Source organism: Neophocaena asiaeorientalis, unplaced genomic scaffold, assembly GCF_003031525.2.
Source record: "Neophocaena asiaeorientalis asiaeorientalis breed wild unplaced genomic scaffold, Neophocaena_asiaeorientalis_V1.1 scaffold404, whole genome shotgun sequence".
Taxonomy (NCBI): Eukaryota; Metazoa; Chordata; class Mammalia; order Artiodactyla; family Phocoenidae; genus Neophocaena; species Neophocaena asiaeorientalis.
Genome location: NW_020172589.1, coordinates 815,985 through 833,700, shown reverse-complemented (window position 1 = coordinate 833,700; position 17,716 = coordinate 815,985). Strand labels below are relative to the sequence as shown.

At 49.1% G+C, this 17,716-nt stretch overlaps 1 protein-coding gene across 2 annotated transcripts in view; it reads left to right on the top strand.

Moving 5' to 3' along the window:
* ABLIM3 (actin binding LIM protein family member 3) overlaps positions 1-17,716 on the top strand; it is a 144,062-nt gene that overhangs the window by 79,802 nt on the left and 46,544 nt on the right. For both annotated transcript variants that reach the window (XM_024738249.1, XM_024738248.1), the window contains exons 6-8: positions 665-791; positions 4,503-4,596; positions 11,300-11,387. In XM_024738249.1, coding sequence (XP_024594017.1) covers positions 665-791; positions 4,503-4,596; positions 11,300-11,387 — 309 coding nt within the window. The remainder of the gene's footprint in view (positions 1-664; positions 792-4,502; positions 4,597-11,299; positions 11,388-17,716) is intronic.

Here is a 17,716-nt window from a genome sequence, read left to right as displayed (position 1 = left end):
TTGGGATTAACAGGTACACACTACTATACATAAAGTAGATAAGCAACAAGGACCTACTGTATAGCACAGGGAACTATATTTAGTATCTTGTAACAACCTATAATGGAGAAGAACCTGAAAAAGATATATATATACATAATATATATACATATATATGTAACTGAATCACTTTGCTGTACACCTGAAACTAACACAACATTGTAAATCAAGCATACTTCAATAAAAATAAAATAATTAAAAATAAATAAAAATTCAGTCAATCTGGGTGGGGCCCACATTGCTGCACATTTCTGAGCTCCCAGGTGACACTGATACTGCAGGTCCCTGGGTCACAGAGACTTGGATGAGCTTAGTTAGCAACTCGAGAGCAGAAGCAGTGCAGGGTCCATTCTGGATGAACAGTTGTCAGGATGACCAGCACAGAACTTTCTGGAGGAACCCTGGGAGGTCTTTCTCCCTCACACCAAGACCACTTGTCAAGAGGCCAGGGCTCCGCTGGCCTTTCCCTCACCTGGCAGAGTCTCGACAGGTGCCAGTGCCAGGGTGGGAGCAGTTGTGGAAAAGCTGGCATTCCAGGAGGGGTTTCCTTGACTCAGGTGTGCGATGATGGCAGGGCTCTAGGGGCCCAGGATGCTTTGCTCAGCACATCCTCTTGTCTTCGCAGACTGCGCTGGGTGCAAGGAGGAGATCAAGCACGGCCAGTCACTCCTGGCTCTGGACAAGCAGTGGCACGTCAGCTGCTTCAAATGCCAGACCTGCAGCATCATCCTCACCGGGGAGTACATCAGCAAGTGGGTTCTCCCCCTCCCCGCCCCGCCCGCCCGCCTGGCCTCTGCATGCTCCCAGACCTGGCTGCACATGACCCTTGCCTGAGTCCCCAGCAGCAGCTCCCTCCGTTTCCATCCAGCTATCACACTCTGGCCGCAAACAGCACCCCACACACCTTGGGCCCTCACGCGGTGCTTCCTCTGCCTCAGATACTCTTCTCTGCTCTGCACGTGCTAGCTCCTCCCTTCTGGTCTCGGGTCCCACACCCTCTCCTCAGAGTTGGCCTCATTCTGCCCTATTCTTTTCCTTCATACGGGCCAACACCATTTGCAATTGTATATTTATCCATGTTAACATTTTAGTAAGGTTAATAATACTAGCTACCATTTATTGAGCTTTTATTGTGGACAAGGAATGTGCTAACTGCTGTGCACGAATTATCACGTTAAGTCCCATGACTACCCCCATGAGATATTTATCCCCATTTGAAAAGCTGTAGAAACTGTCTCAGGCAGTAAGTAATTTGCTCCAATGATTATATTTAGTGTCTGTCCTCGCTAGGGCGGGACTTGTTTAATCCTCTGCTGCTGTGTAGCACAATGCCCAACCCATAGTCAACAATACAGTTGTTGAATGAATTGAGATAAGAGATGATGGACACACAGTTGTCAGGGAAGATGGCCCAGCCTACACACTGAGCACTAGACAAGCCCCCTTGTGCTAGGCCCTTGTGACCACGTTTACACACTCAAGTACCTAAAAAGAATTAGGGCCACAGACCCTCACAGCTTTGACACTTTATGCTCCAGACACTTCTCAGGTATCGCCTCTGGCCCGATGCTAGGACACAGTGAGCATGTAAATTTGTAGCATGCGTGGTTTCTGCTATCAAAAAATGAGAGAGAGAAGCTATATACATAAGAAACTGTGCCTCCAGGGGATACGTGATTGAGAGTTCAAGAGAAGTTCTGTTCTTTAAGACCTTTCCAATCATAAGTGACAGAAAACCCAACTCAAACTCCCTTAAAAAGCAAAAATGGGAGTTTACTGACTCATAGAAATGGGAAGGCCAGCGGCATTCTGGCTTCTGGCATGGATGAATCCAAGGGCTTAAAGATGTCATTAGTACTTCAGAAGTGTCTCTCTCTCTCTCCCCCTCTCAGCTTTACCTTCCTCTGCATTTGTTTCATTCTCAAGCAGGCCCTCCCCAAATGGTAGCAAAGATGATCATCAGCAGCTCCAGGCTTTCATTCTAGCAGCTTCGCAAACCTGGCAGAGAGAGAGGGGCTTCTTTCCCAAGAACTCCAGCCAAAGTCCCACAGCTGCCTCTGATTTGGCCACCGGTGGGTCACATGCCCATTCTTGACCAATCACTGGCCAGGAGGATCTCAACCCTCGAGCCAGAGAGCAGCTGTTTGTGAGTTCTTTGTAACTGCGAGTGTGAAGGGGTGGTTCCCAGGAAATCCCAGGCGAGGTACTGCTGCTGGCTGAAAGGGAGATAGATGCTAGCTAGACGACCCTTGTCTGTGTCAGAGGTCTAAGCGAAGGGCTGTGACTATTCACTTCTAACTAGCAGAAGTGGAATCTGGAATATATGAGAGCTTTATGGAAGATGGTGATATTTGGGCCAGACCTTGAAAAGGGGTATAAGATTTGAAAATGTAAAGAAGGAAAGCTTGTAGGCAGAATGCCCAGCCTGGGCAAGGGCAGGGAGGTGCTGGACATATCCTTCCTGTTTGTGGGAACTCGGGTGTGTGCACAGGTGAAGTCCAGAGCTGCAGAGGTTGAGCTGAGGTCACAGCCCCGAGAGCTTTGAAGGCCATGTTAGTGGAGTTTGGCATGCACCTCTGGGCCTGCCAAGTAAGGAGTGCCCTTGGTAAGTCGCCAGCCGGGAGTCCTTGAGTTTGTGAGCCTCGGTCCAAATTCTCTGGGGGAGTAAGGGTTTGCTCAGAGCTCCTCGCAAGCAGGTCCAGCCCAGATTGCCCACCACGCCTTGGGCCTCTGCAGCCGGACTCTGGGCCCTTCATCCATCTGCCAGCAGAGTGTCAGATGCTTAGAGGCCCTGGCTGTGGCACTGATGCCCAGGTTAGAAGCCCAGCCCACTTGACCTCAGCAAGGGACTCAGCTTCTCTGAGTCTCAGTTTCGTCATTTATAAAAACAGGGCTAAGAAGACGACCTGCCTCATAGGGTTGTGTCAGGGCTCAGAGATCTGTGCTTTGTACCTAATCAGTACCCGGTAAATGTTAATTTTTACCATCTGCGTCTTTTTAGAATCATGTATATTTCAAATTCCCGAAGGCCTCACAACCTCATGGGTCCAAATTAGGAGGTGTTGGCATTTATACCCCAATTTTTCTGGCTCATTGTGCCCGCCTCCTGACAAATGACTATCCCCCTGCAGGGTCACCCGCCCATCCCCACACAGTGTGGAAGGGTTGGGGGAGGGGGAAGCTTGTCTCGTGGACCCACAAACAACAGTCTTACCTGGTGACTTTGCTGAGCACGGGTCCTCATTGCCAACTCTCCTTCAGGAAACACTGACGGCTCTGCTGCCCAGGGTGGGCTCCTAGCAGTGCCCACAGAGCAGCAGCCTGGACATGCCTGTTCTTCAGGCCTGTGCGTGTGTGAGCGAGTTCTGTTACGTACGAAAGATGGCATCAGCACTTCAGAGAGATGTCATCAGATCTGGTCCTTAGAGCCAGGCAGGGCTGGAGCAGGGCTGAGCTCTTTGATGCTCCAACCATCTCCACATGGGCCCTTGAAAGCTGAGCCCCAAACGTCCTCCTTGAAGACCCCTCTCAGCAATCATGAGGATTCCCCTAGCTGCCATTTGCCAAGTACTCACTCCAGGCCGGGCGCTGTGCTGAGCCCTGGGACACGCTGGAACCATGTCCTTTAATTCTCACGACAGCCTGGGAGAAACCAGACCGTCTGGGTTTGAACCAGCTCTAGGTCATCTGAATTGGGTTTTCTCATCCATACAGTGGGGAGACGGATAATTCCAACCTCATAGGGCTGCTGCAAGGATTAGATGAAATAACCTATGTAAAACACCCTCAGAGGGCCTGACACACACCAAGCAATAAATATCAATGGCTATTAGTAGTAGAAGGTCGTATAAGAATAACTAACAGTAATCTTATTACTGCCCAATAAGTTATCAGCACTGGGCAAGAATAGAGCACTTAGGAGGTGGTCGGGGGAGAGGGGGTTCCTGTTTTCTCCTGATCCAGGGGCACAATCGGATGACTGATCGTTTTGATGACCTCCTGGAAGGGAAGCTGGCAGAGGCTGAGAGGGGGATAAAGACTTTCCCCTTTGTGCCTCTATAATGTGCCAAATGCAAATATTACCTATTCTAAATAAAATAAAATTTTATTTTTAAATGAATTTTTAAAAGAGCCATTTGGGGTAAAGGAAAAAGGTCTGGAGAATTTGTGGGGAGGGAGAGGAAGAAGAGTGGAAAAGGGACACTCACAGCCCGCAGCAGACCGGTGGTTCCTAGGCACGCTCAGGGAGTTTGTCATGATGCAGGTTCCCTGGTATCCCCCCATCCCAGGAATCGTCTGATTTTGTATATCTGAAGGGTGTCTGGGGAATTGGCATTTTTAACAGTTCCCAGAGTGCTTCTAATCTTGGCCCAGTCACAGTTGCCTGCAGGTCTGGGAAGCTCCACGTGACACCCCCGTAAACCCCCCTAACTTCCTCTTCCTGTGTGGATTTCCTCTTGCAGGGATGGCGTTCCATACTGCGAGTCTGACTACCACTCCCAGTTTGGCATTAAGTGCGAGACTTGTGACCGATACATCAGCGGCAGGGTCTTGGAGGTGAGTGGGTACAAGTAACTCTGAAGATGTTTGGGCAGGATGGCCTGTGACTCCAAAAAGTCATCCCTGAGGAAGGGGAGAGTCACCCCACACCCCTTTTTCCATAGCCTCTACCTCCCCCATTTTCTCTACCCCAGCTTAGCTTGCTATATAACCTTGAGCAGATATCTTCTCTGGGCACCCCCAAAATGAGGAGCTGGACAAAATTATTCCTTGTTCCAAAAATGCTGTGTTGGAGATATCAGTTGCTTCTCTAGATTTAGACCCAGCTCGGTTACTGGGGAGTGACAATTATGATTTTCTTCCCAACCCTGCTTTATTTTTTAAGCATTTGGAAATGTGCTGATTTAAGAACCAGCTTGTCTAGCAGCCTATTCCCTAAGCCCTTCTTTGGTTGGTCCATCACCATGGCAACAGCTCTTCTCCACCTCTGATACACAGCTCGCTCTGCCATGACAGACAACCTGCAGCACCATTGCTGAGTCCTCGCCTGAGCCCTCGTTCGCTGGCCTTCCCTCCCACACCCTGTGGGCCCAGGAAGCTGTCTTCCTATGCTTTGGGACCACCCACCTCGAGGAACCAGAAACAGGAAAGAGTTTGGTGCAAATGAAAAACAGTAGCCTAAGAGTAGAAACAGTTGAGTGCTAACTCATGCTCAGATTTTGGGTATCTTTGCCTTTCTAGGCCACAGTTTTCTCATGTGGCTGAGGGACGACAGACTGGGTCAGGCCTTGCGAACAGAATCATTAATTCTGACTAATCTGGCCAGTCGGTTGTGGTTACCTGGAGTCAGCAGTGTATTGAGAAGGATTCTTCAGCCGCATCTCGGCTCAGCAGGAGAAAGTATAGCAACCCGGAATGGAGTCTGAGGAGATGCATTGAAGCTGAGCCCTGAGGATGAGCAGGAAGCTGCCATGTGAAGAGCTGGAGGAATAATGAGCTTGACCCTTTCAGGGAACAGAGAAAAAGGCCTGAGTTCTGTAAATCAGGGCTAGAGGAGGATGGAGTATGTCATCAAGGGCATGTCACATAAAGCTCTGTAGACCTGTTTAGGAGTTTCTGTTTTCTAGCAAGTGCAGTGGAAAGCCATTGGAGACTTTTAAACCAAAGAGCAATGTAGTAAGATTGCTTTTACAAGATTGTAGGGAATCAGAGAGAATAAGATAAACAAATGCACAGAGTGAATAAACCATCAAACATTTCCAAGGAGCTGTAGGAGTGAGATGTGGAGGAAAAGGCATGAAACAGAAGCATAGGGAGGGTTTGGGCCCAGGTTTCTGAGGGCCTGATACCAGGGTGAGGAGTTTGTCCTTTACGGGGCAACAGGGGCAGGGGTGTTGTAGAAGGGCCAAGCAGAAGTGACCTGCTTCAAGCTGCATCTTAGGGAGGATAACATGGGCTAAATTTAGAGGAAAGAAACTGGAAGTGGGAGACCAGCGAGGAGCCCTTGACCCCTCAGGAAGGACTCAGGAGGTACAGTGGCAGTGGAAGGGGCAACCACCCTGTCTACAACACTGTGGAAGTAGAATTCCAGTAGCTTTGCAACCATGGGGCAACTTGTAGACGTAACCATCAAAGGAGGAGAGGCCAAAAGTTGAACCAGAGTGTCAAGCCCAGGTGAGAAGAAGTCTGGTGTCGCCATCCGCAGAACTGGGGGTGGCAGGGAAAGAAGCTGATCCGGGCAGAAACATATCGAGTTCTCTTTGGGTTGGGGTGTGGCTGAAATTCCAGGAAGGTTTCAAGAGGACAGTGAGAATGTGCATCCGAGCTCAGGGACAAGGCTCAGGCCTGGAGGGACCAGTCTCAAAAATGCTAGGATTTGAATAATAGTCGGCACCATTGGAGTCATCGGGATTTCTGAGAGAGGAAGAGAAGTGGGCTCAAAGCAGCCTTGAGGAGTGGCTGCTTACAGGGGGCAGAAGGGGCTGAGAAGTTGTCAGAGCACGAGGAGCAGCAGTCGGGGCGTGGGGGGAGATTGGGAAGGGGTGATGAGAGGACAGAGCTCCAGAAAAGATGGGGAGTCAGTCAGGGCGTTGGGCAGATGCTACAGAGCAGGTAGAGGGATACGCAGGCTGAGAAAAAGCTGTGAGGTGTGGGGCAAGGTTACCTTCAGGAGAACCATTTGTTGGGTCTGCAGGATTGTGGGCAGGGGGCATCCACATCGTGGTGGGGTAAAGGGTCAGTGGCACGAGATCATAAAAGCAGACTTTTCGTTCGAGAAGGAAGAGAGCTCGATTTCACGCAGGGCCAGGGCGGTAGACGGGAATTTGTCCCAACATTTCCAAGCTGCTCTGAAATCGTGTCGGTGGCTGTCTTTTCCCTGGCATGTTACTGTCATTTAGCATAGTGAGAGCCTTCTCTTCTTGGGCAGCTCTTGTGACTGGGTTTCAACTGATTACATTTGTATGAGGCTCCGTTAGCATCTTGGGCGTGTTGATTTTTTTTTTTTTCCTTAGAGCAGGAAGAGACTTTTAGCAATCAACTAGTTTACCCTCCTCGTTTTACATATAAGAAAAGTGAGCCCCAAGACATGTGGTGCTTTTCCCAGGTCACATGCAGAATTTCTAGTAAAGACAGAGCTGAAATCTGGGACTCCAGAGAGTGGAGTGGCTCCCGTATCCCACACAGATGCCAACAGCTCTCAGCTACCCAGGGCCTTTGAGGCAGTGTGATGTATGAAAATACACAGTTGGAGTGAAACAGACTTAGATTCCAGTTTTATCACTTCTAGCCATGAAACCTTAACCAAGTCACTTCCTCTCAGTCTTATTAGAGTCTTTATCTATCAATGGAGAATACTACTGTTATTAACTCCTAGTAGATATGTCAACATGAAATCATAGAAAATATATATATTGGTCTCTGCCCCTGGTTCCTGGCACAGAGCTCCTAAAATCCTTCTAATTTCCTAAGTGATAAGAGCACTAGGGGCGTATTTTGTTCTAACATTTGATCTTTGACCTCAGTTCCTACACACAGAGCTCCTAAACGGCTTGGAATTTTCTGAGGGATAGGAGCATATTTTGTTCTAATGAGGTGACTCTTGGTGGGCTCCTGGATGGGGGCTGGCCACCAGAAAAATATCAAGCCATGATTAGAAGTTTAAACTTTCAGCCCCAATTCCCATCCTCCAGGAAGGGGAGAGGGCCTAGAAATTGAGTTAGTGATGGATCCTGCCTATGCAAGGAAGCCTCCGTAAATACCCCACAAGTACAGGATTCAGAGAGCTTCCAGGTTGGTGAACAGGTGGAGGTTCTGGGAGAGCGGTGCACAGTGAGAGGGCATTGATGCTCCATTCCCCTGCCCACATACCTTGTGCCTCTTCTAACTGGATGCTCATCTCTATTCTTTATCATATCCTTTTGTAATAAACCAGTAAATGTAACTGTTTCCCTGAGTTCTGTGAGCCATTCTAGAAAATTATTAAACCCAAGATGGGGGTCATGGGAACCCTGATTTATAGCTGGTCAGTCAGAAATACAGGTGACAGCCTGGGACTTATGGTTGGTATCTAAATTGGGGTTGGGGACAGACAGTCTCGTGGGTCTGAGCCCTTAACCTGTGGGGTCTGACGTTCTCTCCGAGTAGAGTGTCAGAATAAATTAAATTATAGGACACCCAGCTGGTGTCATAGAGAATTGCTTGGTGTGGGAGAAAAAAAAAAAAAAACACCCACATAGCTGGTGTCAGAAGTGCTATGAGTATGGTAGTAGTCTGAGAGTAAGGGACCAACACAGGGGTGTGTTTTTCCTTTATAGCTAGTCAGGACTCTTTTGTTGCAAGTACAGAAACTATACTCAGCTGGCTCAGACCAAAAAGGAAATTTATCAGCTCCCAGCACTCAAACAAAGGCGTTTGGAATATCTTGCCCTCTTGGTGCCACTTCCTTCTGTGTTGGCTTTATTCTCAGGAAGGCTCTCCTATATGATGGGGAAATTGGACACCATTGCTCTAGGCTTACATCCTATCAGCCAGCATTTCCGATGGAAGGCGAGTTTTCTCTTTCCTAATAGCTCAGCAAGCGTCCTGGGACTGGCCCTCATTGGAAAATCTCAGGCCCATCTCCAAACCAGTAGCTGTGACCATAGAGCTGGAATAACCACATGGATTGACACGGGGAATGGGTAGTCAATCCCACCAAGGAAAAGCTTGATGCAAGTTCTGGAGGAAGGAGGAAGGATATTTGCCAGGCCAAAGCAACAGCTGCCCACTGCGAGGCCCAGTGCATTTCTGGGTACACAATAGGCACTTAATTAAATTCCATTTCCCCTTCCCATTCCCTCCCCAGGCCACCCCACAATCCCTGCCTCAGTGACAGACCTCAACGTGCTGAGCGCCAGTCACACTCCTTCCTTCCTGGTCTGTGTCCTCTCCAAGGAGAACCACAGCCCTGTGTCCCTGTGCTGCCTTGCCTAACCTTGCTTGTGGTTTTCAGACCTCTCCAGTAGGGCCCCATTTTCCAGGTACTGATTCTTTGCCATTTTTCTTCACTATGTTCTAGACTTTGGCTTGTTAACAGACAGAATGTCTCATCTTATCCCACTGACTTGGTTTTCCTTTTGCTGGGACCTGCTGCTCTGCAGCCTCCCTTCCCCACTCCCTCAGGTGGTTTTTAATGCCATTCATGGCAGGATTGCTAGATGGGCACAAAGCCTCTTGCGGCTAGAGCGGGGTGCTGGGGCGTGACATTTAGGAAGATGCCAGCTTCAGTTTTGCCATCGTGCTGTTGCCATCCTAGAAACAGGTCTGTAACTGAAATGATAAAGAGACACAAAGTAGGAAGAGACTACTAATTAAAACGATTATCCTTGTCATGGTATGGGAGAATCAGTCCCACGACATCTCAGCTTGGGAAAATTAGCAGGCTCCTTCCAAAGTTTGAACGCAGTTTGCTTTGGTGATGATAAGAACATTCTGTCATTGGTGGGAGCCATGCAGACAACCAAGACTGAAAAAAGGGGATTTGGGATTTTTTTTTTTCCTTTTTAAAACATCTGCCCTTTCCACATTCTTGCTAAATTTTTAGAATAAATCAAGTCTCTCCAGAATAGATAAGTCTGTGCCCAGCCAACCCTCCCCCACCCCAAAAGATTCAGGGAGAAGCCTTCAGCATTATACAGTTATACTTTTTGAATTGGAAGGAACCCGTTAACATCAGACCAAGTGATGTCTGGGGGCCCGTTAACAACATCCCAGTATCCATCAATTTCCCCCAGCTTATATCCCCCCCAATAAAACCCTACCCTAACATGCAACATATACCTTCAAAATGAGCCCTACCTTCCAACCCAATCGCTGCACCAAGCCCCTCCCATATAGCAGTTCTAGAGCTGCCAGTGAAGGGCCCTCATGTGCCAGGTCCTCTTGGCTGGGACCGCAGTGTCAGAACTGTCGGCCTGGAAGTGAGCACTGGGCTGGTGACTGGCCCTCCAGGGAGCAGCTCCAACATTGCTCCTGGCTTCCAGTGGGACCTTGAGTCACAGCCTTCTCCGAGGGTTGTTTCTTCCCCCAAGAGAGGAATTCTCAGCTGCACATCATTTCCATTTTTACTTGAGATAATGGGTAGGGAAGGAAAGTGGGAATAGGGAAGGGGGCTCACCAAAGTCAGACTGGGGTGAACTGGGGATGGTGTGGAGATTCCCAGGTACAGCAGTCATGGGACTGGCCTGAGGGTCAGAGACTCCCCAATAGGTCCTGGCTTTGTGGGTGCCCTTGTTTGTCCACTGAGCCCTAAAAGTGTGCCACTTTCACAAATTTTTCCATGCCGATGAGCCTCATGTGCTCATTCTTACTTAATGCTATAGCTTATCTTCAAGTTGGTTCCTTTACACACAAGAAAGCTTATGTAATATAACAGGAAAACCAGGATCACGTGCCATATTGCCAGTGACTGAGAAAATATAGCCCTAGTGGAGGCTCCAAGCCTCACATCTGTTCTTATTCTTAAAAAGGTAGATTAGTGGGCTTCCCTGGTGGCGCAGTGGATGAGAGTCTGCCTGCTGATGCAGGGGACACGGGTTCATGCCCCGGTCTGGGAAGATCCCACGTGCCATGGAGCAGCTGGGCCCGTGAGCCATGGCCGCTGAGCCTGCGCGTCCGGAGCCAGTGCTCCGCAACGGGAGAGGCCACAACAGTGAGAGCCCTGCGTACCGCAAAAAAAAAAAAAAAAAAAGGTAGATTATTAAGTTTTGGATAGATGTTAAAGACATATTATACCAAACTGGTACTTTCTCCTTGGAAAAAGTCAGAAGAATTGATAGAGGATTAAAAAGGACATCTTTTTTTTCACGGATCCAATGTCATTAAACCGAAGGTCTCTGTGCCACTTAAAACCATGTCAGTACCTCTGGTGGTAAGGGCCCATTCTTGGGGACATGCTGGGATGTCCTCAAAGGAAGGCTGTTTTCTCATTTGGAAATAAGGAGGTAGGACCAGTGGCCTTCAAATGGCCCTTTCACTGCTGGAATAGAAGTACAGGTGTCCAGGGAAGTCCCCTGAATGCCATCAGGTACGCATGGTATGGAATCACCAAGCTTCTGGTGAACTTTTAAGACTGCTCTGGACTCCCCTGCATAGACTCCCAACCAGCTTCAGGGCCATGAAGATGCCGTCGACACTAATGAGTTAGGAAATGTTCAAACCCAACCTGCCCCACTGGATGGCAGCCCCAGCTCTGACCTCTTTTATCTTTTTATTTCCATAGGCAGGAGGGAAGCACTACCACCCAGCCTGTGCCAGATGTGTACGCTGCCACCAGATGTTCACCGAAGGAGAGGAGATGTACCTCACAGGTGAGCAAAGCTGACCCTCTGTAAGGCATTCCTATTCCCTCGTGAGTAGAAAGGAGATACAGTCTCCTTCCATCTCAGTGTTGTCTGTGCTTTTGGCTTGTCCTCAGAATTGTGATTCATTTGCCCCTCTCTGGGTGGTTCGGGAAAGTTGCCGGTGTGGCTAATGTGAAGTGACGTGTAATCTGCCTTCTGTCCCCGTGTGCCTCCACCGGCTGCTCGGCTGGCCTGCTTCCCTGGCAGTTCTCGGAGCAGACTGCCCTGGCTCTGCCAGTGGGTGGGAGGTTGAGCTGCTTGGGGCCAAGGGGTCAGAGAACAGGAGGATGTCTGAGTTACAGAGTGTCTGCACCATCACAGCCCCCATACCCCCACCTCCCTCTCCCATCCCTTCCCCCCCATCTCAGAGCATCCCACCAGGCTGCTGCTTGGTCTTCCCACGGACTCTCAGGATGCACCAGAAGGAATGGGAGGGAACCAAGAGTCTCCAAGAAGCAAATCAGAGCTGCTTTCCCTCTGCCGCTTCCCGGGTCCAGCCCTCTGACCCCGGGATTCTCGCACCAGTCTCCTAATTAGTCTCCAGGTGCTGCTTAATCCTCCATCCCCTGCCCAGTCCATCATTCCCAGGCATTACAGTGTTCTCGGCAGAGCCCTTTCGAGAGGTCTCCAGGGCCCATCCCTGCTCGCCCGTGAGATACACACACTTCAGCCTAGGATTTAAGACCCTCTCACTGAGGGCTCAAACTGCCTTGAACAAACTCAACACTTCAGCTGCCCAAGCCAACTTCCAATCATTCCTTCGTCCATTCAAATACTCTTTCTCGAGCCCCCACCAGGTGCAGGCTCTGCACCAGGGTCCACAGTGAATTCCAACCTCAACCCTACCTCCATTGCCCTGTAGTCCAGGGCCGAGGTGGACCATGGTCAGTAGTCACACAAATACCTGTCAACTGTGAGAAGCTGTACGAAGGGGAGGAGTGTGGGACTGTGAGAGCACATGACGGGGTGGGGAGGGCAGCAGGGAAGGTTCCCTGACAGTGGGCCGGGAGCTGGGGTTCAAAGGACGAGTGGGTGTTAACTGGGCAAAGGGGGGAGGGATGGGATTCGCCAACCTGAGGGCACTGAATCTGCCAGCCTCTGGGGGCAGTGAGGAAATGGCAAGTGTGGGAGACCGAGAGGAGCCAGTGTGTCCGGGGTATAGCCAGAAGGTGAGAGATGAGTTGGGAGGTGGGCAGGACTGGCCAGGCTGGACCTTGTGGCAGGGACGGTGTTCAGCCTCTCGGATGATCTCATGGTCCTGGTGCCTCCGAGTAGATGCGCTTCACCTGTGTCCTGAACACTGTGTCCTGTGTGCCTTACTTTGGAGCGCCTACCATTGTAGGCCCAGTTTAGGCACTGCCCACTTCAGAAACTCCCCAAATGGCCCCAGTCCCACCCACAACTCACTAGTCCCTCCTCCTGGAACCCCCTCAGCCCTTTGTTTGCACCTGGTCCCCTCCAGCTTGCATTGAGCCGTTGGCCATCTCCCTGAGAACCTTGCTTCTGACGTTGGCCCCTCAGCCCTGGCATTGACCCACATGCACTCACTCTACAGGTGATCGCTGTTGGCTGAATTGCTGTACTAGCCATCCGTAGCTGTTTGAATAGCCTTCTTGGGGAGAAACCTTCCTCCCAGTTTCCCCACAAGGCAGATGGAAGGTCAGGGGGGCCATTACAAGGAGCGTTCCTATCAAGCTTGTCCTAGCCACACATGCCCATGCCAGGAGTTCCCTCAACATGTAATGAATCCCCTTTGCCTAGAGCCAGTTTCTCAACCTCAGCACTGTTGACATATGGGGCCAGATAATCTTTCCGTGTGGAGACGTCCCTGTGTACTACAGGGTGTTTGGTAGCATCCCTGGCCTCTGCCCACTAGATGCCAATAACGTACCCCTTCTCATTGCGACAACCAAAACTGTCTCAGACGTTGCCACGTGTCTGTCCCCCAGGAGGCATAATCAAGCTGGGTTGAGAACCACCCGCCTAGAGCTATTCAGCAGAATCTCATGCCACCTCCTAGGAATGTTAGAGTAGGGTTCCTTTGTTGGACTGAGCGAGATGACCATTTCTAAGATGCTGTGAGACTCTACAGCTACTTACTTGTATGTACAGTCATGCAGGTATTAGAGGTGAATCGATCCCAGGAGTCACTCTAGGCTGTAAAGTAACAACCCTCACTGTATAGATGGGAAAAGTGAGCCCCAGAGACACGAAGAGATTTGCATGAGAGCTCAAGGGTACAGGGGGCAAAGGGGGACATGGCCTTGTGACTCCCACTCCAGGGCTCTCCCCATCTTGCCTCCTGAGACCCGAGCCCTGCCCGCTACTCTGATCTCTGAAGGACTAGGCCTCCCCCTTTCCATGAGCACTGATCCCTCAGTGCCTGGGTCCCTGAGTGGTTCCTGCTGCAGGACCCTATGTTGTATGCTGGGAAGCCCACATGAGTCTCAGCAAACTGCGTGGTATCTTCATGGACCCTGAGAATCTGGACTTTGCGCTTGGTCTGAAAGTTTGTTGCATGAATTCCTCTCCCCCTTCTTTGATGAAGATATTTCCTAGTGTTGAAACTGCTCTCATGTTCATATCACGAGAAATCAAGGTCTTGCCCTTACTGCCTGAATTACCAATCCTAATCGCCCATTTAGTGCTTTGAAACCTGGCTCCACTGTTTAGTAAGTTTTTGACCTTGAGTAAATCTCTTAACTCTCTAAACCCCTATTGCCTAGGCCGTAAAATGGGCTAGTAACAGTCCCTATAATATAGCAATATAGTAAGTTCCTGACACACAGAAAACTTTTAGTTCCTTCATGTAGCAGATACCTGTTGAGCACCGCCTGTGTGCCCAGTGCTGTCCTCACAACCAGAGACGTAGCCGTGAGCAAGTCCCACAAGTTCCCTGCTCTCCTGGGGCTCACATCCTCATGTATCAGTATCTTCTAAGCCCTGCTTTGGACCAGAACTTCACAGAATGCTGAAAGAGTTAAGTGATGGAGTAGCTTTGTCATCATGAGAGAGAATGCACAATCAAACCTTCAGCAGAGATGCCTCCAGGACGTGGAGACATTCTTGGTGATAAAGAAGGGCCTGTCACCCCCCTCCTTAATTATCCCCATCCCTACCCCCCACCCCAACCCGGGCTTCTGGGAGAGTGGGAGTAATTGTAGGGCATTCAAGGACCTGCCTCGAGGGATGCTGAGTGGTCCTGGAATGAGGGGGTCCAGGCCATCCGCTGCTAGAGTCATGCTGACTCGGGCTGTGGGCTTCTCAGGAGTGGCAGCCACCAGGGGTTTCTGCTATCACTGAGAGCTGGCCTTGTGTTTGCCTTGGACACCCTCTCCAGGCAGGGGTACCAAGACTCAAAATTATATTCCCCAGAAATGGCAAGAAAACTGTCCTTCCAGACAGCATAGGAGTGGTGAGAACCAGCCAGGAGGACACCTGGGTCCAAGCACCAGCCCGTCTGCTAATGGGCTGTGATCTTGAGAAGTAACTTCTTTCTCTGAGGTCTCTTCCTTCACCTGTAAAATGAGGATAATTACACCGTCTTTCATTCATCCACTCAAACTGAGGGCATGCTTGTGCCAGGCGCCCAGAAATGAACGAGGCAGGGGTGCTTGCTTCTGTGGTGGAGTTTACTCTCAGCAGCGGGAGACCGACTTTAATCAAACAGAAGTGCAAACATGCAGTGACAAGCTGCGATGAACGCTGTGAAGGGGAGGTTTGGGAGTAACTGGAGTATGTTATAAGGCTCCTCATCTAGTCTGGGAGGCCCGGAGAGGCTTTGCCGAGGAAGGGAAATTGCAAGCCAAGACCTTGACATTGAGTAGGAGGTGGGAGCGTGAGGGGGGGAGGGAAGAGTGTGGCAGCAGAGAGAACAGCAGGTGCGAAGGCCCACAGGGCAGGAAGCATTAACGCGGTGGAGAAACCGAGGCAGGCCCACATACCCGCTGCGCAGAGAGCGAGCGTTCTCCACAAGGCCCTCAAGAATATTAGAGGGGAGGACGAATGTGAAGATGCCAAGTGCCCCACAAAGCGACGTGCACGCAAGAGAGTGGGTTAGGAAGCCTGCAAATCTTATAAACCCTGTCTTGTCATTCCCGTGGCCGGACATACTATGTTACTGGCAACCAGCCTCAGGAGGTTCTTTTGGTCAGTTTGTTTGTGTTTTAATTGCTATGTAATGGCTTTCTGATGGGCTCTAATTGCGAGAAGTCTGACATCTGTCTGGATAAGAATTTCCGGGGCCCCAGGAGACAGGAGCAAGTTTTCTTTTATTTGTTTCAAGTTCTGTTGTGCAGTCTTTTAACTGTTTTTGTAAAGTTGCCAGATTTCTAATCTGTTTGTTGTCCAAACCCTTCATTTGGGCTTCACCAGGAAATTAGGTCACTGATTTTATGCAGCAAAATATTAACCAAAATGCTGCAGGTTAAGGGCAAAACTTATACAAATATCACCAAGGTTACAGTTGCTGGATCTGTGAGAGTTTTTCTAAACCCAAAATGTGGTTTGTGTGATAGATTTTGCTCTTGTTCTAAATGTGCCTGTACCCGGGAAAAAGGAAAGGTAGACTTTTTTCTCTCCTTCTGTCTACGCTAAATGCACTCCTATTCTGCGGACCTGAGACAGAGAGTAACACTGGAAACATAGGATTTAAGCTGTATGTTTTCAAATAAGTCTCTGCTCTCATTTGTATATTTAATTAAAACCTACCAGGCAGGAAATTATTTATGAGATCCTAGGACAAGTCTTGCTGCTAAGGAAAAGTATTATAACAAATTGTAGGTCCTAATAATAATAAATGCCACCAGCTGATTATATGCTGAGCATTTACTATGTGCCAAGCACTTTACTTTTAAATGCAGTATCTCATTTTATCCTCACAACCCTGTGAACTAAAAGCCATTCATAGACAGGTTATATCCCTGAGCCAAGGTTAACTGGCCCGTCTTGCTTGGTTTGTTAAAGGCAATTTTTTTCCATTTATTATCAGGATTCTTCGCCTGTGGTTCATAATTGCCCTTCTGAATTTGATGAATCCCCCTGGCATTGCTTGCCAGATTTTGCATATGGTGTGTTTCTCTAAGGTTAGGGTCTGTAGCTTTTATCAACTTTTCAGAGCTGTCCGTGGCCCAAAATAAAATGAAAAGCTTTAGTTCTGGGTTAATGCAAATCCAAAACAGAGCCCTGAAAGCTTCTTTGATAATTACACCAAAGCCTTCTCTTGTATAACTGACTCTATTTCAGACCATATATTTTTTTTCTTCAGTTTAGATGATATAAGGTCCTGGTACCAGGAGGTGTGTCTTTCTGGCTCAGCTGGAGAAGCCATTGGTATTTAGCTGAGGCCTCATTTCCCTCTGACGAGTACCTCATAAGAGGTGCCCTGAGCCGATAGATGTTCAAGAGAGGTGCCGCCCATCATTATGGACTGCGGACACCAGCCCTCAGTCATCATCTCCACATCTCGTCAAACCACACTTTAAAAGGCACTAACGTAATATTGGTTGCTATAATTTAGTAGCTTAACATTGTTATTTTAAATTGGATCTCTCTACTGACTGCTTAGGTTGTAGGAGTTATGCTTAAAAACTTTAAATCTTCTGTTTCCCCAATCCTGCTACATAATTTTAGACTCTTCAAACGTAGCCTGTTAACTGAACTAAATTGACATTTCCTCAAGTCTGAGTCTTCGAAGTATATTTCATTTTAAACAGAGTGCATTTTAATTTTTGATGAGCTGCAAATTTGTTTTAGATTTTTAGGGTTACCAAACATCTTGAATCATACAGAAAATATTACAGCATAGTAGCTTAAGGTTTGTATGTAGATAGTCTGTTTCCAACTTGCTCCTCACGCCACAAACTCAAGACATCGTGGCGATTTTCTCACCGGTTACATGTCACATCTACTTCACCAGCCAGTTTGTCCATGTTGGTCAGAATCAGGTCCAGAGTCGCAATTTCCCTGGTTGCTTCCTCTGTTTTCTGGGAAACAAAATTGCCTGCCGGGCAAGTCAGGAACTTGTCAGGTGCTCGGGTGTTAGCTCAATGAGATGTTTTATTGGTCTGGACTTTTTAGGTGGCAGGAACTCAGCTCGAGCAACATTGGGTAAAAGGGGACTGATGAGCTCACAGAACTTAGGAGAGTCCAGGAGTAGCACAGCCGGGTTGAGGGGCCCACGGGGGCAGCAAGTGGGTCTTCTCCCTGCTCCTTTTTGTGCGTGGCCTCATGCTCTCCTGATCCAGACTGACTGCCTCCCTGTCAGGGGAAGGAGGGCACGGCCAGCTCCTGGGCAC